The sequence below is a fragment of the Mustela putorius genome, unplaced genomic scaffold (assembly GCF_011764305.1).
Source record: "Mustela putorius furo isolate JIRA1106 unplaced genomic scaffold, ASM1176430v1.1 tig00003972_pilon_pilon_pilon, whole genome shotgun sequence".
NCBI lineage: Eukaryota > Metazoa > Chordata > Mammalia > Carnivora > Mustelidae > Mustela > Mustela putorius.
In genome coordinates this window covers 22,217,930-22,240,606 of record NW_025422115.1, presented here as the reverse complement: position 1 = coordinate 22,240,606, position 22,677 = coordinate 22,217,930, and the positions used below count along the sequence as shown (strand labels likewise).

At 43.7% G+C, this 22,677-nt stretch overlaps 1 protein-coding gene across 3 annotated transcripts in view; it reads right to left on the bottom strand.

Moving 5' to 3' along the window:
* VAPB (VAMP associated protein B and C) overlaps nt 1-22,677 on the bottom strand; it is a 57,090-nt gene that overhangs the window by 24,273 nt on the left and 10,140 nt on the right. For 2 of the 3 annotated variants that reach the window (XM_013060153.2, XM_004759927.3), the window contains exon 2: nt 6,293-6,445. In XM_013060153.2, coding sequence (XP_012915607.1) covers nt 6,293-6,445 — 153 coding nt within the window. Of the gene's footprint in view, nt 1-6,292; nt 6,446-15,698; nt 15,748-22,677 lie in introns of those variants that run through there. The other variant, XM_045070726.1, reaches the window with a different exon arrangement.

Here is a 22,677-nt window from a genome sequence, read left to right as displayed (position 1 = left end):
CCTATCCAGTCCCTCACTGTGGCTATCTCTCAAGCCCTTTCACTTCATCCTGACCTGTGATGGGCAGAACACCAGGACAAGGCTAACAGTGAGGCAAAAGTAAGAGAAGCGGTGCCTGGCTGACTCAGTCGGGGGAGCATGTGACTCTTGATCTCAGAGTTTTAAGTTTAAGCCCCACACTGGGTGTAAAGATTCCCAAAAAAAATAAAATATTTTTAAAAAAGGGCCCCTGGGTGGTTCAGACAGTTAAGCATCTGCCTTCAGCTCAGGTCATGATCCCTAAATCCTGGGATCGAGTCCCACTCTGGGCTCCCTGCTCAGCGGGGAACCAGTTTCTCCTTCTACCCCTCCCCCAAGTGTGCTCATGTGCTCTTTCTCAAAAATAAATAAACTCTTTAAAAAAATTTTTTTTCAATTTCAAAAATAAAGCAAGAGTAAACAAGAGAGTCAAGATGAGGAGCTCAAGTGTTTACATATGCAAGAAACTGGGGCACCTGGGTGGCTCACTCGGTTACGTCTCTGCCTATAGCTCAGGTCTCAGGGTCCTGGGATCGAGCCCCACGTCAGGTTCTCTGCTCAACTGGGAGTCTGCTTCTCCCTCCCCCTCTCTCTGTGTCTTCTCTCTCTCTTTTTCCCTCTCTCAAACAATATAAATATGCAAGATGCTATAATGAGAGAAAAGAACATAACTCTTGGCTGCTCGAAATTGAGCTTAATTTCTGCAGAAAGCTGAAGTTACCATTCACTAAGTGAGATGTTCAGTGTACCTGATAAGTCCTCTTGATCATGATCTTTGAAAATATAAAGAATAGGGGTGCCTGGGTGCCTTAGTTGGTTATGCATCTGCTTTTGGCTTGGGTCACAATCCCAGGACTCGAGCCTCAGGAGGGGCTTCCTGCTCAGTGGGGGAGTCTGCTTCTCCCTCTCACTCTACTACTCCCCATGCTTATGCTCTCTTATTTACTGAGAGTGAGAAGCTGACTCCCCACTGAGCAGGAAGCCGGACTTAGACTCGGGGCTCTATCCCAGGACCCTGGGATCATGACCTGAGCAGAAGGCAGCCACTTAACCAATTACCAACTGAGCCACCCCAGTGCCCCAAATAAATAAATAGTGTCATACTCCTAAAAAGTAAAACACGGGAGTCGTAAGAAACTTGAATATCACAGTAAACTTTTTAAAAAATCTTTAAAAAGCATAATTAGCCTGAATTTTAATTAATTTCCTTTTGTAAAAAAACAATTTCTCATTTATGTGGTAATAAAGACTAAAGATGTCTTTTAGGTATGAATGTAAGTTGTTCTTATATGAGAAGATTAAACTTGGTTCATGAAAACCATTTATAAAAAGGTTTCCCTTATCAGTGACTTCCAAAGCAAATGATCAAACAAAGAACAATGTTGCTGTTAAAATGCCCAAACCCCTCAAATTGAGCTCCTGCTATCAGCACTTGACAGGCGAATGCCTGGCTTCTTTCTCTACGGGCAGTGCACTTACACGCTGGTGCTAATCACCTAAAAGCTCAGCCCAAGGTTGACTGATCCAGGGCAGGCAAGCAGCTCCATTAAACTGAGTCAGCAAAATCTTAAAAGGATTAATTATCAATTGCAATACTACCCAATTACATTAATTGACCAATGTTTCCATCCAAGAAGAGCTGCTGATATGCATTCTCTGTCCTCAGGATTTTACTGGAAGAACTTTAGGCTTTAACGTGATTGAAAGGAGTGCTGGAAAGGGTTGTGCGTCAGAAGCGAACACTGCTCCTTAATTCTCTGAATTTTAATTTAAAATACTGATTCAGACACTAGCAGATTGGTGTGTGTTTGTCTTTCATCCATTTTCAATTCCCAGGGTTCACTTAGTAAAGTGTATCTGTACCTAAATATTGGTATCTTTAATGACTCTTTCCAATGCCCCCCCACACAGAGATTTTGCATTTCTAATTTGCCTGGTACAAAGGCAACCAATGTGCATAATTGAACTGCAAATGGAAGCACGCTTGCTACTTTAGTGAAATTAGAATTCAGTGAAGGTTATAAAAATATTAAACTTAATATCATATTACAGGAAGCATAAGTATTTTTGATGGGCCCATAATTTTACCACTTCACCTGCTGTATCTGCTGGCAAACATGGTTTGGAATATTAATGGAAAACTCCCTCATTATTAAACTGCAGTATTAAAAAAAAGAAAACAACCCTACAACCACTAACAGCTTACCACGAAGACATTTTCAGAAATTATCTACCTTAAAAATATTTTCCCACCAGACAGTTCAGAAAATAGATTTAATTTTGTAAAGGTAGAACAAATGGGGAGCCCCCCTCACTGCTTCAAACAATTCATTAATTCAGAAAGTTCTATTTCCCTTGCATTTAAAATCTCGGGGGAAATCCAATCTCCTCTTCTCCAATCTCCATTTAAGTGTAGCTATTTTGCCGAGGTCCAGAATGGAATAATTCAAAACCATCTCTAGTAGATGGGGTGTACCAAGGAGCAAAGGCCAAAACCATGGCATTCTGGGCCAATCAATGCAAAGAAAAAGCACTCCGCACCCCGTCACCTACTACAATGCCTCCTCCAGTAGGTAGACTGCAGAGGGAGCCGCTCAAAGAACGAGAGGGGACGAGACAGACGGGCGCCCCCATGAAGGACAAAGAAAAGGACGCCCGTCGTAGACCCAGGGGACTGGACCCCAAACCATCCCTTTGGGAAATCCACACATTTTCACCTACAGACACAAAAAGTTTAGGTTATGCCTGTTTCTAACCATTACTTTACCACCTAAGTTTTTAAAACAGAGCTGTTATTTTTTAAGGACTCAATAAGTAATTTGCCACCTTCTGGAGAAAATAACACGATAGGCCAGTGTCTGGACTTCTGAAGCACAACAAAAGCTCCCTTGAAAGCCAAGAAGAGTCTCGGAGGGTGTGTCAGAAAGGTATCTGACAGCTACAAAGCCTCCCTGAGTCCCCACCCGCACGACCCTGATTTGTGTGCCTTCCAAACCTCAGTGCCCCGGGCCAGCTATGTGGGCGGACCTCCTCCTCCTCCTCCTCCTCCTCCTCCTCCTCCTCCTCCCCTCCCTCCCTGCTCCCTTCTGTCAAAGGATGATTTATAACCTTCCCTAACAGCTAGCACATCCCAAGGGTGTTCAGAAATGGGAGAGAAATAATGTACTAGGCATGTCCTTTGCGAGTATGCCGTGACATTCTGTGTGGTAGACAGGGCAATGCTGGTAGTATTTTAAGTTGATTTGATGGCCACCTTTTTGTAAATTACATTTGAAAATTCACTAGTGGCTTTTCACCAGAAAAGAAATGCATATCCTAGAAAGAAAAAGGTATATATTTCTTCTTAAAATTAGAAAAAGTCAATTAATAATATGTATGGAATTAATTTTTTCTAAAAAGGCAATTCAATTCTGTACAATCTACATTCAACAAAAACTAGCCAGTTTTTGTCAAAGCTAGTGGGAAAATAACATAATCCCATCCTGTGCCATGCGTTCAGTTAACACGGCACTGGAGAGTACTCCGTGAGGCAGATACTACTTCTTCCATTTGACGGATGAGAAAACTAGAACCTAGAGACATGAATGAATCGGCCAAACAAAGATCACCCAGCAGGTTAAACAGCACAACTAAGCTCCCCATTCAGGCTCCAGACCCCACAGCTAGTGATCTCTGAGGAGAGCGGGCGACAGCAAACGTGGCCATGTACACACCTGGCCTTTGGACAATCGGCACTGCCTGTCTGCTGGTGTCTTTCGTGTCCTGAGGCTCCCTGAGGCTTCTCTCCCAGAAGAACCTAGAAACTCTACGTACTCACCACGATGTCATCATACCGCTGCGTTTGAAGAGGACCCTGAAAACCCCAGCGCTTTCCACCTCAAGATAGGAATGTCTAACCAATGATACAATGGTCCCTCTGCACAGAAAACTACAAAAATGCGTGGCAGCCTCCTTTGCCAGCTGGTGATGCCGGCCCGGAAATGCAAGTGGTGCACCTCGTGCAGTGAGGTAAGTACACACCAAACAGAAACAAGGGAGCCCTGTCTCATGTGCAAACATGCAGGAGTAAGGCCTGCAGACACATGGGCATTCTATTATTCAATTACTTTCCCCCAAGTACATAACATTTCGAGAACCACGCTACTTTGTATTTCACATGCATTGTAAATGAATGGGGGCCACCATAACCAATGGTGAGGCAGCTTCATATCACCAAAGAGCCACCGAGGCAGGAGCAGAACTGGCTTCAAGTACCAGCTCTGCCACTAATCACTCATGCGACTCGAGATGATGACACCCACTCTCTGTGCCCCCGTCCTTATCTGCAGAAGAAGCGCCGCAGCCACACAATCTTCGTGTTCCTTAAGTTGGGAATTATAAATCAAACCAAATGCCCAGGGTCGTTACCTCAAAAAAATTCCAAAAAAAATTTTTTTAATTAAAAGAAATTGAAATAGGGGCACTTGGGTAGCTCCGTCAGTGAAGCATCTGAGTCTTGGTTTCAGCTCACGTCATGATCTCGGGGTCATGAGATCAAGCCCCACATCAGGCTCCGTGCTCAACAGGAAGTCTACTTCAGATTCTCTTTCTCTCTCTCCCTCAAAGAAATGAATAAATAAAATCTTAAAAAACATTCCTATGATGGGGGGAGGGATGAATCTTTCTGAAAGAGACACGCATTTATATTTCATACTGGAAAGTATACCTATACTGTACAACTGCCTGTTGAGGCCATTTTATTCAGAAATGATGTTGCTGCCCTCTTATTTACCATGAAAATTGGTAATCCTCATCTACTGACAACCTTGCTCAAATCTGATATGGGCAAAGAAATCAAGAGGAAAACCAAAGTCAGTAAAAGAAGGGAATAAAGATTTCAGGTGCCCTTGATTACAATAGCCAAATGGAAACCATATGGATCCAAGAGGCACAGAAATGCCAACCCCTCAGACCCCTTCCCTGAGCCAGCACACTGCCTTTAGTCTGGGCTTCGGAGCCAGACCCAGCGACCCCCATCCAGGCGGGGTCACTTGCCGGCTCTGTAAGCCCACAGCCACTGGTCTCCTCCTCAGTGCGGGGCAGGTAACGATGCATCCTCACAGGCCAAACGACAGAAACTACTGGAGATAATGCGTGTGCTGGTTCAGCATAAAGGACACCCTCGATGGAATCTGGCTCTCATTCTCCTGACTTCCTGAATAACAACCCAATTCAAGAGTCCTGATCAGCTCTCGCAGCCTCTGAGAGAAGCACACGGGGGAGAGCTGGTGAGGGAGCACCATAATGAGAGAAACCAATGGATGTGGGGAGTAAGAATTTGCAGAAATGATCAGATAATGAAACACCTTATATCTTTCCAAAGAGATGAATCATTTTCTCTTACGTGTCAAATGAATAGCCAAATGCATCACAATCAAAATCTGTCATGGAAAAAGCCAGTCAGGTACCCATTTCAATGAGTAGTAGCTTCTAATGATGCAGAACCCTCTGTGACACACAGTCTCCTGATTTTTACAGGATAAACACACACTCCCCCACAGCTCCTCCACAAATACAAAAGGCATCTTGGATCCAGAAGTTCTAATGAGCTGAAAGTTTATTCCATTTCTAAAAAAAACATTGAAACTCAAACCCATCACTTACATCTCCTTAATTCTAAAATCCAATTCTCAATCTGGGCACTTCACCAGCATCTTTTCAAAAGCTGGACTTTGGAAAATAGATGCATTCTCAGACAGAAAGGGGAAAACCCATCAGACGCGCACAGAACTTTCACCCTTGGATATATTCCTGTCTCCTCTGTCCTCACCTCCCCGAGCTTTCCACCACCAGTAAAGCGCAGTTACCAATCATTGGGAATGACATGAGCCTAATGTCAGAAACCATTTAGCTTAAATAAGAAAATAACTCCATTTAGCGTTCTACCACAAAGTAAAATTAAGTTTGTTTAGCCCTTTTTTATTTATTGCCAAAGGGCAGATTTAATTTCAAGGGAGTGAAAACCAAACTCATTCTGAAGCAAAGTCTGAAGTTACCACTTTACTTTTGCTTTAACTATCGAGGCGCAGAAGGCTGTAAGCATTAAACCAAAGAGGCATTAATAATGGAAACCAACAGAGGAGTGGGACCCACGAAACTTTTCAATCAGAGGGTGGGGGACAAGGGAGGCGTCTACTGTCTTATTTTGTTATACCAAATGCAAATTTTAAGAAATCTTACTGGCTCTAGGGGGCACTTTTTAGCCCCCTCCTTGGCCTCCAGCTCCAGGACTTACCAGACACGTTGACGGAGGCCCCCGCATCGATGATCCCACTGTTGGGTCTCACGCAGTACCTACGTGGTGCTGTGGTCTTCACTTTAAAACACACGTTTCGGTCTGTTGGGTTGCCGAGCTTTAGGTTGGTGGTGACGACATCGGTGAAGGGACCTGTGGAACGAGGCAGAGACTGACTGGACACCTTGTGAGGAAAGTTTAGAAGACTGACTGATTTACGTTCTGGGGTGGGGAGGGATACAGTATGGGGTTCGGGGGAGGTTGCTCCCTATCCCGGATGGGAGAAAGGCATTGACGTGAACGCACGAACAGCAGCATAATAGGTCACCATGCTCTCCCCACAGCACCGGGCTACCTAGGTCGGCGCTCGAATGCCCAGTCTTTCCTTGCAACCTCACAACTTCATGGTTACTGTCATTTTACCAATAAGAAAATGGAGGCTTGGGCAACCCTTTCAGGTCCCCTCCCTCTTCAGGAGCTTTAAACTAATCTCTCAATAACTATCTCTCAATAAACTATCTCTCAATAAACTATCTCTCAATAAACTATCGCTCAATAAACTATCGCTCAATAATTTCAAAAAAAGAAGAAGGAGGAGGAGGAGGAGGAAAGAAAGGGAGAAAAAAAAATTTAAAAGAAAACAGAGCCTCAAGAATATGTGTTTCTTGTCTAAGTACTCATGCTAGTTAGTGGTGGGTAGTTAGGAACTGAACCAGGCAGCCTGAATCTAAGACCAGTTCTTAACCTACATTTAATACTGATTTCCACAATAAGATAAACTCTACCAGGGAGAATCTGAAGGATTAAACTTAGGTCCCAAAATTATCAAGGGTAGAGGGTGCCAAGAGTAGCAGATGTAATAAAGACTTTGAGGTCTTAATGGTCTATAAACACAGAATCCACCCCCACCCCCCGCCAAGGAACACACAATATGGTATTGCTGCCATGGCGTTAACCAGAGCAAGTTCAGAGTCCTGCTAGGCAGCCCACACCTGAAACGTCACATTCGGTTTTATAACTATGCAGGCGACTGGAAAGACTGAAACAAAGCTCAGTGCCCTGAGGGTATTTTTTATTATTATTATTTATTCATTTTCTACTTTATTAGATTTTTTAATTAAAAAAGTAAAACACGCTTCTTAAGACAAGCCAAACAATAAGAGATGTATAAAGAGGAAGTTAATAAGCTTTCCCTTGTCCCCTGAGGTCTAACGGGGGAGATCTTCTCACATCATCTATGCTTTTACAAACAGCACACGCACGCACACACACACACACACACACGAGGAGGGAGACAACAAATGGGATCACACTATTCAGGTTACTCTGAAACCTGCTTTTTTTCCACTTACCACTCTACTGTGGATACCTGACCACTAGATTTATTAAGGAGTCAGTGGGAGGGCTGACTATAAGACCTTCTAGGTCCTTTTCAACCTCTTTTCAAACTGACATCTTTTCAGCATGTAAATCAGTGGTATCTCTGTGTTTCCTCCACACAAGCGCTTTACTACTATCTCTACATTTACAAAGAAATAAGTGGCGGGGTGGGAAGGTCTGTGCTGCTATGTTCACAAACCAAGAAATACCTAATGTTGGTTCATCTGTTCCCTAAGGAAACCCAACAAAGACATTCAAATCTGCGCCTTGAAAGTTTTTCAACGAAACTCTAAGCTTCTTAAGGTAAAGATGATACCTTACCAGTTTTTGTATCTCCAGAATACATTGACGATGACAGACAGACAGACAAGCAGGAAGGAAACTACCTGGTGGATAAGCACTAGCAAAATTAAAATCTCACGCTACTTTCTCACCTTCAGAAGTGCTCAGAGTATAAAAAAAATCAATCTGATGTGGGTTTTACTTAAATATAAATTAAGAAATCAATAAAGATGCAAAGGAAGAAAGGAAAAAGGACTCAGTTCCAAAATCAAATAAACTACGACCAGTTCTGCCACAAAGCTGAGTCTGAATTCGTGAATTTGTTCCAATGTGATTGATGTGCATATTAGGGGGACAATCTGAGCATAAAACAAATTTCACATTTGCTTATGCATGATTTCATCTGCAAGAAATGCTAGGTGAACATGGAAAAGTGCATGCAGCTGAACCAAGCTGCCTAGAAATACACAAATTACACCCTCTACACACACCTCAACCCCCATGAGCTACCGCAGCTCCCTACGGGCGGGCAGCCACACGCCCCCACACCCAGCGTCACCACCCGCCCTCGTCCCCCACCGGACAGTGACCCACGAACGACACCTCCACAGGCGAACTTCACGTCTTCTTCAAGGTGAAGTGCCATGTTTACTGAAATACAACACTGTGTTTCCCACCCATTTAATATGTGTAAAACCACAATCAGGTTCCTGTCTGTGCATGCAGAGGACCAACAAAGTTTATCGACAAAGTTTATGAACGTTGTGCGCTTATAAGTTCACCTCCCTCTTGCAAGCCCTACAGTGTTCATCACGCTATTTTATGTGGCCTGGTGATTTTTAGGAAAGCATATGTTGTTGCATTATAGCACAATCAACGGTACCACTGAGTCATCTATCGTATGAAGTTACTTACACTAGAATTTCTTCTCATTCCACAGGCAATGGCACCTTCAAGAATAACATGCCTAAAGAGAGTGTTTCCATTTGGTTATCCTTCTGGTAAGTCCTGCCTCTGGCCCTCTGGGATCCGGCATTTTGTAGGTGCAGTTGTAGCCAGATGTGGGTAAAAGCATCTTGGACAGTGCATCTCACCTACTGACGCCCATCACAAACGACCCTCTCACTACACTCGAAGTCATCTCCTTACTGAGAACCAAAAGCTTACCCAAGAGGGCAGGTACTCTGTGGCCTAAGAAGAGTTTCAGCTAAGATGAGGGTGAGCCACATGCTGACAACACTCCATCCTTGTATCAAGTTTTTGGCATCAAGGGAGAAACAGTATCCTTCATGCTAAAATGGTGTTTGAGAGATTATGAAGGCAGCAGCTCCCTGTGACTCTACCCTTTTCCACTCTCCACAAAGCACACCGTCTGACTTACCCCCCAGGAAGACTCTTCACTTGCTGAAGAGTGGAGATCACTTCAGCAGTGATAAAAGGAAAAAAAGAACAGCTAAACACAACTCTGATTTTCTGGGGTCAAAGACAGCAAACACGCACACCCACACACACACACACGCATGCACAAAGGCACACACACCACACATGTACACATTCTCTGGCCTTTACAGAACAACTACCAATCACAAGAACTCCACCTACGCACAACTCCAGCTCAAATAACTCTACACTGCTGGGACAAAAGAGAAGAAAACAGACAAACCATGTGTTTACACAAAGAGACACCTGAAAAGGGGTGGGCTTTCCCATGTAAGCCCTGGGAGCGGGGCCTGGGAGAGCAGGTACTTACCATTTGATGGAGATTTATAAAACTATTAGGCCTTAACGTTTTCCAGATATAAACTTAAAGTTATTAGTTTCAACAAAATTCTGTCTCAAGAACATGGAAGCATCTTCAGATCGGAATGCCAAGAATTCGTAATAGTCCACAACCACATCCAAAAAAATACAGATTTTCCTAAGGTGGTCTGAAGTATACTGAGCAGAAAATCAGGTTGTTGGCAAGATTTCACTGTGATGAGGTTGAAAATATTTACTTGTTTCCAACTCAGTTGGTAGTGCTCTTCCTCCTCGCCTCACCTCAAGAAGTTGGGGGTGGGGGTGCACCAAAATTAGGTGTTCTGTTTACCCCTTACACTGACCTGTTCTTCTAGGTATTCCCCCAAAATAAGCCAAATTTAACTGTAAATACTAAGTGGACTTTGGAAATCCCCCCCAATTAATTTATTACACAGTAATTTTAATAATGTTTGACATTTTGAATCACCAAAAAAAAAAGTAGTCTAAATTATTAAAAGACAAACAATATTTGTAGTAATAAGCAGGATAAATAAATAACCCAGATTTCTCCCTCAACACTCAATCCTGGCCTTTAAGTGTTTGGGATTTCTTGCACTTACACAGTTTTACATGGAAAAATCTAGAGGAAACTTACTGAAAACACATGCAAGTGAACTACAATGTTAAAACAGCGAAGTCTCATGAGTTAAAATCTAGACATTTTGTAAAAACAGGCCAGCCCTCTTCTCCCCACCCTGGGCAATGTACTCTAAGAATTTTATTGAAAATAAATTATATTCGATTTGAGTAATTATAGGAAATAAACCATGTTAGTGATCTCCTTTTCCCCTGTATTAATGAATTAGAATATACAAAAACCTCAATAAAAATGATGTAAGAGCTTATGGGCATCATTCTGATTTTTACTAGTCACTTTCATTTCATAAAACTGCCATTTCCATTAAAGCATTATGTAAAAAATGGGATTTTACTATACCAACATGCATATTTATCACCAATGAATTTAAACATTGCTTATAAAGTACAGAGTCAATTTTATAAATGAAATCTCCTTCAAAAGTTAGACTTTTTCCCTCCAAGAAATGAAAAAATGATTTGGAACCTCTAGAACCACAGCACATACTTTTAATCATTTTTCTTTCCAATTTTCTCTTCCTTATTTCAGATAATTTTTTTAAAAAACTAGGAACTAAGGATCTCAACTATGAAATGAAGGCCAAAAAAATGCAGCAATATGAACTTGGGAGAAATTGGGAATAGTCCTTAACATTTTAATTTTTTTTTTTTTAAAGATTTTATTTATTTATTTGACAGAGAGAAATCACAAGTAGGCAGAGAGGCAGGCAGAGAGAGAGAGAGAGAGGAGGAAGCAGGCTCTCCGCCGAGCAGAGAGCCCGATGCGGGACTCGATCCCGGGACCCCGAGATCATGACCTGAGCCGAAGGCAGCGGCTTAACCCACTGAGCCACCCAGGTGCCCAACATTTTAATTTTTTGCCTTAACAATTTGAGTAATATTCTTTATGCCCTATACTACACTACTCATCTTGAAAATTCTTGAGTTTGTAGCTGCTCACAAATAGCAACGACTAACTTGGGTATGGTCTTCCTGACATGCTCTAAATGGAATTTAGATAAAGCTAGTAAGCACAGTAAAAACTATTTTCTCCACCATGGCGTGACTTGCTGTCATTCTGAAGTGTGTATTTTCAGACAGTAAGATCTGGAACTCACCTGTCTTAAAAGCAAAGAATACAGAGACTACAAAGCCAGCAGAAGTGAAAGGAGGAACAGTTAATTGATTCAGTCTTGCAAACATGGAGCCTTGGAATCATAAAGTGCTGGTTTAAAGGCCAAGGAGAGAAGGTCACAATCCAGCAAACTTCTCAACGGGAAGAGGTCAGGTTCCAAGTACTGCAAATGTCATCAAAAATGGCTGGATAAACTTACCAGGCAGGAAACACAAGAGCGCTTTGTAGGAAAAAGTATTCCATTAAATCCTTAAGCATTTCACCAATCTATGCACAGTGCAAGTATTGTACCTCTTTTCTGTGACCATTCATTAGTTCACTCAGAGACCCAGAGAGAAAAAGACCAACAACAGTCTTCCTTTCAGGAAATGCAAATAGGACTTTTACAAAAGAGGAAGTTAAGAGCTCAGGTCCCAGTGACTGTACAAGGTAAGAGGGAAAACTGCCAAGTGAGCTCAAAATTCCATCTTAGCCTTGCTCATCAGTGTGGCCTCAAGCACATCTTATCACCTCATGGCAGAAAGCAGGACAGAAGTTTTTACGGGGTAAATACATCATTTCATTTTTACTCAGCAATTCAGCTTAACTAGAATGAATAGAAACACACAGACACTCATACAGAACAAGAAACTGTAAGACTCCCAGAAGATAACATGGAAGAAAGCTAGATGGCCTTGGGTTTGGTGGTGACTTTTCAGAGACAACACCAAAGGCACCATCCATGAAAGCAGTAACCCCAAGCTGGACTTCATTAAAATGAACATCTGCTTTGCAATGGGCACTGTCCAGAGAACAAGCAGACAAGCAGGCCACAGACCGGGAGGAAATATTTGCGGAAGATGTATCTGATAAAGGACTGTGATCCAAATATACAAAGAACTCTTAAAACTCGGTAAGAAAAGGAACAACACAAAAACATGCAGAAGATCTGAAGAGATACCTCACCAAAGAAGATATATAGATGGAAAATAAGATAAACGGGAAAAAAATACAAATGAAAAGATGTTCAACATACGTCAATTAGGAAACTGCACATTAAAGTAATAATGAAACAGTGAGATATCAACACACACCAAGAGGGCCAAAATCTGCAGCAGTGACACCCTCAAACACTGGCCAGGGTGTGGGGCAGCAGGAGTTCTCCTTCCTTCCTGCTGGGAATACAAAATGGCACAGCCACTATGGAACAGTCTGTCTGCTTCTTAAAAAAACAAAACTACACATACTCCTGCCACACAATCCAGCAACTGAACGCCTTGGTATTCACTAAAACGAGCCAAAAACTCATGTGCACACAAAAGCCTGCACATCATCAGCGTTCACAGCAGCTTATTCATCCTTGTCAAACTTGGAAGAAACGAAGATGTCCTTCAGTAAGTGAATGGATAAATTTGTCCATCTAGACAATGGAATACTATTCTGTGCTAAAATGAGCTATCATACCATAATTCAGATATGGAGGAGTCTTAAATGCATATTACTAAGTGAAAGAAGCCAATCTGAAAAGGCTATATCCCATATGATTTCAATTATATAACATTCCAGAATAGGCAAAACTATGGAAACTGAAAAAGACCAGTGGTTGCCCAGACTTGAGGGGAGAAAAAGGACTGAAGGGGTGGAGTACGGGGGACTGTCGCGGCAGTGAAACTCTTCTGTCGGATACTACAATGGCAGGCACATATCTCTGTATCTATTTGTCAAAACCCACAGGACGGACAACACCAAGACTGACCTAAGGCAGACTATGGACTTCGGGGGATAATGATGTTATTTATACAGGCTTATCAGTTTTAAGAGATGCACCTCTCTGCTGCTGAATGCTGACAGTGGGGAAGGCCGGGCCCCTATGGAGGCTGGGGTATATGGGATCTCTACCTTCTGCTTAATTTTGCTGTGAACTTGAAACTGCTTTAAAAGACAGAGCTTTTTTTTTTTTTTCCCCCAAAAATAGGAGAAAAAAAATATTTGGACTTTGTATTAGTAAGTTCCGGTAGCACCCCCAACATTTCTGATACTAAACATTAATTCTGAAGTATTTATGTATTTTATACATGTAAACATAATATACATATACACACACACATACATATACATGAAGAAAGATGCTTTGCTTTGCAAAGAAATTGCTTTTTTTCCTTTATCTGGAGTTCATGAAATTCTGGTGTTAGAAATAAATACACATCCTTCGTTTGTAATATGTTCTTCACATGGTTACAATACTCTGAAACTCAAAACTATATGTGTTACCAAATAACTTATATACCAAATTGATACATAATCTATCACGTCTCAGCTTTCCAGATAGAAACGTCAAGTTAGTAGCTCCACAATAGCTTTTCTCCCTCTGCATAAAAAGAGCTGCATTCCTTTATATTTTTGCAAACACAATTTAGGTACAGCATCTCTCCTTTCTTCAACACTTCCAAAAAATAACTTAACCATATTTCACTTCAATTCTGAAAAGAGTACCTTCTGGGAAAGTAATAATCTGTCTCTAGCACCCTAGGACTAATGATGACAATAAAATCACGCTGGAGGTATCAATACAACAGATCCTGTGCGTGGGAAAAGTATATAGGAAAGGGAGAAGCGGACACCATGAGTCAAGTCTGTTGGATATCTCACAGATGTCTTTACAATTTATCCCTGGGCAGGCTATTTCCATTACAGTATCCTCCTGCTTTTCCTAACCATCTGCAATGCACCAATCCTCACATTTTTTCCCCTTGTTTATGTAAGTGTTCCCCTTCCAAAACTGAAACTCCACGAAAACAGACATTTCTGTCCCTCTTGTTCACTACTAATCATGAGCGTCTAGAATTCTTCCAGACACAAAGCAAAATACTCAGTGAATTTTCTGAATGAATGAATGAATGGCCATACCGTGATCCTAGCTATTTCAAGCAAAGGTTTTACTCTTCATGCACATCTCCCCTGTATGCACAACCAGGGCGCCAGGGGAATGGAGGCCTGAGACTGCTGCCGCCCCCCTCCCCAGCACTCTCACCCTTTCTACCTTCAGCACAGGACTTCAGTCACCTGACACCTCATAGGTTCCTCTCCTGCTGCCCCCCCTAGAGTAAACCCGCATGTGAGAGGAAGCTGTGCCTGTCCTGTTCATCACTGGAGGCCCTGAGCCCACAACACTCAACCCTAAGCAGTAAAGGGGCTCAGTAAGTGTGTACAGCGTCAATGAATGCCAGACTTCCTTAGAGGCAACTCAACTCTGATTCTGGCACATTTCCTGTAAACAGATGCTTACTCCATTACTGGGATCTGAAGTCATGATAAACTCATGCTGTTCATATACAGGCTGAAGGTATTAAAAATGTTCACTTGAGTCAATAATATTTTCATCATTACTATTCTATGATAATTTTGTTTAAAGTCGTCCCCCTCTAAAAAAATGAAAAAAACATCACAGTAACAGACAGTCAAAGAGGGTGAGCTCTTAAATAACAATGAATTCAAGAGTAAGGACACTGGGAGAAGTTGTTGTGGTTTTTTTTTTAAATCTATTTTCTTGATTGAATTGTTAGCTCACACATTAGATCAATGCTTTAGAAACAAAAATAAACCTTTGCAACCAATGTGTTTTTAATGGCAGACATTGGATTCCAATATTTCAACAGAAAGCCTAACTGCGTACCTCTATTTTGAAATAACAGCACATAAAGAACCCTACGTAGACACATCCTGTTCCTGAAGAAATCTTAGAATGCAAAGTGCTCTCAATTAATAAAATAATCTTTAAATTAATAAAGTAAATAAAATACCCACAGGAGACAGACACGTCATACCCATTACTGGAGCAGGAGAATCAACACCAGGAACACTCACTGGTGATCCCAAAGGCGCACCAGAAGCCAGCGCCACCGACACAGACTCTACCAAGCTTTCAGGCTGTTTATTCAACTCTTGAGTCTTCTAGCTCCTTTGGAGCAGAAAGAAATAAAAGTCAGTCAGCCACCAACTCCATGGGTGAGAAAGCTAGACCACAAAGCACTCTACTGTACTCTGAGAATTCAATAGACAGCAGTACTGTGCACGGCCTAAGGTCAAACGCAGGAAAGCTACCCGAAAAAGACAGCTTTGAACTGAAAGCTCTTTGTAACTTGTGTTAACAGATAAGCACTTATTATTTGGACTACACAAAGAAATTATTGTTCAAAACAAATATGCCATATTCTTACGAAGGAATACTATACAATTGAAAAGAATTAGCCAGACCTTTATTTCTACAGGAGATGGGTCTCAAACGCATGTTACGGGACACGTAGGCTCTAACAGCGCACGAAGTCTAACAACAGTGGAAGCGGTTCCCCCCCGAAACCCTCTGGGGAGTGAAGGAAAGAGGAGGGTGAATGGGCAGACATGCCTTCACATTCTTAGTGCAATGTACTTATTAAAGAAAGATTTAAAACAAGTTTAACAAAATTATTAACATCCAGTAATTCTGTATTTGGGTATTTATTATATTATCTGTATTTTTCTGCACTTAAGTGTTTTCCCACATAAAGAAAGCTACCTGTAGCTGATGTCAGACCCAGGCAATGTCTGAGGTCATTTTCTTAACCAGAATGCCCTGTATATATATTAAAATACCGGAATCCTGAATTGTGGAGTTGTTAAAGCCAGTACAGCTACATCAACAGCCTTTCTTGTGTAATTTATAAAAACCAAGGCTATCATTCAAAAACATGTTTAAAGTAACAGTGGTCTCATTAATTTAAGACAAAAACCCAAAACTAAAATTTTTGACAAAGTCTATTTTAGAACTGTGAAGACTAGAAGTCTTTACCCCTCTAGAGAGAAACACTATGGCTACTTTTCTTTAATGCAATACGTTTTTTTCTAAATAGAAAAATAGCTACGAGTACTACGGAGGGGCTAAAACTGCATAACCCTATCTATACTCAGCACTAGACAGAGTCAACAGCTGAAGATTATTTTAAGGTAATAGTACACCTGACTAGTATGAATTTCATCTTTCAGTTCTAAAAGCATCTTGTACCATTTAGTAACCTGAATTTTTTCAATGCACAATCTTTTTTTTCTTTTAAGATATTACTTATTTATTTGACATGCAGAGAAAGATCACAAGTAGGCAGAAAGGCAGGCAGAGAGAGAGGGGAAGCAAGCTCCCCCCTGAGCAGAGAGCCCAACGCAGGACTCGATCCCAGGACCCTGAGATCATGACCCGAGCCGAAAGCAGAGGCTTTAACCCACTGTGCCACCCAGGTGCCCTTCAATGCACAATCCAAATAAAATCCCACCTAGACAGGAAAGTGGCAAAACAGGGCTCATTTTTTTTCCACACAAAGCAAGATGAGTCAAGACAGACATTATGCCCAAGTGAGGGGTACGAGCAGTTAACACAGCAAGGGGTCCCGGTTCCTCATGGTTGTAGCTGCGGCTTTAACTTGACTGAGTTACAAACTAGCAGCTCAAGTTAAGGACATAAGGTCGGTAGAAGTAAAAACTGCCCCCAAATGTTCAATCTTTAGTGAGGATGAAGGCACATGAAAAGCTTCCACATCAAAATCTACACATCCCAATTCACAGCAGACACACGGAGTGAAGCAGAACGCATTTCGCATTCTGCTCCTCTATGGTTCCCCTACATTTTCAGGTTGTGAACAGCAAGGAAGAGCAGAATGTGGTTTATCGGTCAGTATGTAATCTGCTCTGGTTTCCTTTTCAATAGAGAACCTAAGTGGCTATATCAGTGAAAAGAGAGTCTCAACCAGGTCAGCAGCTTAAACAAATTCAACCAGGGACCAAGGAGAAAGGCTGTGAGAGATGAAAAATATCTTCCATTTCCCTCTTTTTCTGCCTTTAGAAATCATACTCATTCTCCAAAGTTCTGCTCAAACGCCTTTTTTGGAAAGGCTTACCTAATCTCTCAATTAAAAAAAAGTATTCCCTCTAATACTGTATCCTAACAGGCTAATGGTAACCAAATATATATCCGTGCCTGGTCCTTCCTCTTCCATAATCATGGCTTGCAGGTGTATTAAACATCTGAAGCCCCAGCAACACTCTTAGATCCCACTCCCCTTCCCCAAACCCACAATTCCCATCTCAGGAAAAGGAACCACCACTCACTAAGGTGCTTGGGCCAAAAGCAGTTATCCTAGACTCCTCTCTTCCTTCCCCACTCCACACCTACCTTCAGAAGAGATCTGGAATCAGAGCACTTCTCACCACATTCTCTCCACCGCCGCAGTCTCTCGCACACTCTGGGCCTAGACTTGCAGTAGCCTTACAGCGTGCACACATACCATTACCCACGCATCTCACACCTCTCAGAGCCTACTCTCCCTAAACCCACACCGTGGTCTTTTAAAAAGGGACTCCTGCTCTGAATCTTCCATGGCTTCTTATCGCACAACAAAATCCCAAGTCTGTCCTGTGGCTGGCCCACCAGGAAAATTCCTTCTGAGTCCATCTCCTGAACTACTCCATCACTCCTCCACAGGCTCAACGATCTTGTTGGTCCCTGAACACACCAACTCTATGCCACCTTGAGGCCTGGCACCTGTCCCTCCCTGCCTGGGATGCTCTTCCCCCAAATGTGTGTATGGCTTGCACACTCATTCGATACAGGTCTCAGTTCAAAGATCACCTTCTCAGGGACAACGGCCTTCTCTAATCACCCTCTTTAATACAGAACCGCCAAACCCCTCTACGCTGTGCCCAATACCTACCCTCCCCTTCCACTGTCCCGTTGGCCAGCACCATGTTATATATATTTCCTGGTTTTTTATTATCCATGTTATATATATTTCCTGGTTTTTTATTTCGTGCCATCTTCTCCCCCAGGAGATGAGCTCAGTAAGGCAAAGGTTTTTTCAGTTTTTCACCTTGGTCTCTCAAGTATCCAGAAGAGTACTGGAGCACACTGCCGGCATTCCATAAGTAACTGATGAATGAACTGTCCAGGTGCTGTGCTAAGCCCTCCAGCTACAGAGATGACTCCAGGACCCATCCAGAATTAAGAAATAAGAATCTGGGATTGAGGCTCTAAGATGATATATTTTGGGAAGAAAAAGAAGAGAGAGAGAGAGAGAAATTACCAAAGATAGTGACATTCGCCAACATTTAATCGTGCCAGGTCTGGGACGCCTGGCTCGCTCAGTCAGTGCAGCATATGACTCTTGATCTCAGAGGCATGAGTTTGAGCCTCATGTTGTGGGTAGAGACTACACAAATGAAAGTGAAAAACAAAATCTTTTTAAAAATTGTGCCAGATCTTCTATTCTAAGCACTTCACATGTGTTAACTCATTTAACGCTAACATGTCCCATAGTGAAGACTGTGAGGCACAGAGAAGTTTCAGACTTTATCCAAGGTCACGTGACTTTCAGGTCACGGGTCCAGGATTCACATCCAACCAGTCTGACCCCGAGCTCAGCTCTGAACTGGCGGGCTACACACTACCTCTTCATTGTACTGAATGCTGCATTAAAATGAATACAGAATGCTTTGTGTCAAACAGGAGGGCAGGGAGGGTGGGGGCCTGAACACTGAAGGAAGTCCTGGAGTCTGAAAAGATGAAGGAGCGCCTTTTGAGCTGCAGGGAAGCCCCGTTGAGAGCTTCATGTGGTGTGTGTGGTGTGATCAAAGTGGGGCCTTCACAGGGGACATCACAGGGGCACAGAGGGATACTAGGGAAGTGAATGAAGCTGAAAAATGCACAGAAGCATGAGGAAATGAAAGGAAAAATATTAAAAATAGTTCTAGGAAGATAGGTGTGAGATTAAAAAAAACAAAAACAGGTCTCTCTTTTCCGACGTGGGTTCTGAAAACAGCCATTGCCTCCACAGCACTGACCACATGTAGTAAAAACCAGAAACAAGACATATTTGCACATGCCTTTCTTACTCTAAACAGCTTATAAATACTACAGTCGTTTAAGATGGAAAACGAAAGTTGACACTGTTTAAAAAAGAAAAAGTGTGGCCCAATTTTGAAAGGCTTTGATCCTGGCCTAGGAATTCTGAACGCTAACCTGTAAGATCTAGGAAGCCAATGGATGCTTTAAAATAAAGAAATGACATGATCAAACTTCTGTTTTAGAAAAACAGCTCTGAATATTGTACACAGGAGATCCTGAAAGGCGGGGGAAGAAGGCAGGAGCAGAAACGGGCAGGGAGACGGGCAGTGACCGTGACAGGGCCTACCTGCAGGACAGGGCAGTGGGGATAAAAGCAGCCCAGGGGTGCAGAGGGTACCGAGGTGCAGAAGGGGGAGTGAGAGATGAGTCTGGGACTTCCGGACAACCGAGCACAGAGCAAGGGCCATTCCCAAGATAGAAAAGGCACATTCCGTGGGAACTGAGGATGAATCCTGGAGCAGTATGGACAATGCGGAGTCTGAGGTGCTTTCATGACAACCAGACAGGCAGGGATCAAAAGACCTGCTCAGAGATACAGACTTGGAAATTCTCTCTGCAGAAGTGACAGCTGAAGGCACTGTGAGTGAGAAACCGTGAAGAGAATGGCACTTCAATGGGGAAGACGGAGGACAGAGCCTAGGCAATGTCAACACCCAATAAAATAAATGATAAAGAGGTGGGCAGTTCACCAGGGGAGTCAACAGTAAGTGTCGCAGACAGAAACCCGCTGAACTACGAATGGTGTCCGCGGAGGGTGAGGCCTGAGAACTCCAAGGACAGTGAAGATGTAAACCAGTAACTGAGACTCACTGTTTCCAGAAACGTAGTTGTGATGGAAGACTGGGCATTCCCTTCAGTGGGGGAAGGTCTAGGGGCATGCGGTTTCTTTTCAGGAAGGGGAAACCAGTCTATCTGTAGGCACAGGGCGGGAGTGAAGCAGAAGAGAAATCTGAGACCCCACCGCAGGCTGACTAGTGGAGCGAGATACCGTATGTGATGGGAAAGGAATGGGTCAAGAACGCAGGGTGAGAAGCCGGTCTGGCTCCGAAACAGGAGGCACGGATGGGTGAGAAGAGAAGTCTGCAGCAGAGAGCCAAGTGCCCGCACGGGGTAGAAAACCCTTACGTATTTCCAAGTGGAAGGCGCTGTGTCCACACGGATCAGCTGTTCCCGCTGTCCTGTGGGTCTCCGTTCCTCTCCACACAGAGTCCCCGCCTCTCTTTTCCACTTCCCTCCTCACTCAGTCTTCTTCCACCCAGACACTATGAATGACCGGAGACTCTGCCATGTGCCATGCACAGTGCAAGGCACGGGAATCTGGGGACAAAAGACATGGTCCAAAAAAGGCAAAGGTCTTCTTGATTAATGAGGAAGGGAGTCAAGAAAGCAACCACGGGCGCCTGGGTGGCTCAGTGTGTTAAGCCTCAGCCTTCGGCTCAGGTCATGATCTCAGGGTCCTGGGACCGAGTCCCACATCGGGCTCTCTGCTCAGCGGGGAGCCTGCTTCCTCCTCTCTCTCTCTCTCTGCCTGCCTCTCTGCCTATTTGTGGTCTCTGTCTGTCGAATAAATAAATAAAAATTTAAAAAATCTTATTAAAAAAAAAAGAAACCAACCACACCTTACTAAGAAAGGTGAGGCGGTATGGACCCAGACACATGAGAGTGGAGAGAGCAACAGGACATCGACCTCAAGAACTGAATGAAGCGGGGTTGAGCCCTGAAGGGAAGTGGGAGGAGCAGCAGACAGGAGGAGGAACACACTTGTTCTATGTGGCGGACACCTCTACGCAGCACTAGGACTAGGAAGGAAGAAAGGCTGGAACACAGGCGAAGCAAAGACGATGCTGGTGATCAAAGGCAACAGGCACAAGTGATTTTCCAGGTCTTGTTTAAAAATTCAAACTTCAGGGGCACCTGGCCAGCTCAGTCAGTGGAGTACACAACTCTTGACCACACACAGGATTGTAGGTCCCAGCCCCACGTTGGGTGTAGAGTTTACTTAAAAATAAAATCTTAAAAAAAAATTTTGTTAGGGGCGCCTGGGTGGCTCCATTGGTTGAGCATCTGGATGGTTTCAGCTCAGCTCATGATCACAGGGTTGTGGGATCGAGCCCGGGATCGAGCATTGGGCTCTGTGCTCAGCGGGGAGTCTGCTTCTCTCTCTCCATCGGCCCTTCCCCCCACTTCTTCTCTCCCCTCCTCTCTCTCTAAAATAAATAAATAAATCTTTAAAAAAATTTAAACTTCTTTCTTTTGACAATGGAGAGACATTTAACGATTTTAAGCAAGCAAGAGCTGAGCTCAGATTTGCATATTTGAAACTCGTTGTTATGGAGAGAAGAGAGAGGACTCACACAGCAAGGCCAGTCAAGAGGCTATTACAGTCATCCAGGGGGAAATGAGGCAGCCACAGAGGGGACAGGGAAGAAGGGGCAGATTTGAGTCACGGGCTCTCTGAGTCACTGAACTGGTCCACTGTGTGGCCGTGGGCCCTGCTCACAGAGACGCTGCGGAAGAGACGGGAAGGGGAAAAGCGAAGGGAGCGGGGAGGGTGCTACGGGGCCTGCTGCACTTGAGGGCCCCACAGCCCTGTGTATGGGCTCAGGCCAGGCCTGGGGTCATCTGTAAATGCCAGCAGAAGAGACCCCCAACGGGGAAAAGTGAAGACAGAGGGAGGGAACCTGAGAAAGAAAAGTGAGGAGAGGCAGAGAAGGAAACCCTGTAGCCCTCTGCACTACCAAAGGACTCCCTGAGGGGTGGGCGAAAGGGGCCAGCAAGGCAGAGAGAGCCCCCACGGACGAGGGATGGGAAGGAAAAGCATCAGAGGCGGGGTAGCACCAGTCAGCGCCACAGGGTGCCCGGAAGCCAGGGACCCGGAGACAGACGACAGGCGTGGGCGCTCCGTGGTAAGGAGGGTCGTAGGCACCAACAGCAGGAGCCAGGGGTGGGTCAGAAGAGGTAGGAAGAGTGCGATCTCCAGAAGCCTGTCCGGACCCGAGGGAACGAGAAGGGAGTGTGGAGAGAGGGCAGTCAGGACTCCGGAAGCAGTCCAAGGTCAGAGGCTTACTGATGACCGCTGACTGGCCGGGCTCTGCGCTCAGGACCAGCGAGCGGGATATGTACAGAAAAAAAAGAAATGATCTTGCTTTTGAAGGGAAAAGGCAGCACAGGCAGTCATTTAACACCTAGTGACAATATAAAATAAGACGACTCAAATGAACGTTGGAAGTTTTCTCAGGACTTCTCTAAATTACCTCTCATGTTCTTTCCACCTCTGCTGTTCTGAGTGAGATTAGAGGTCAGCTAGAC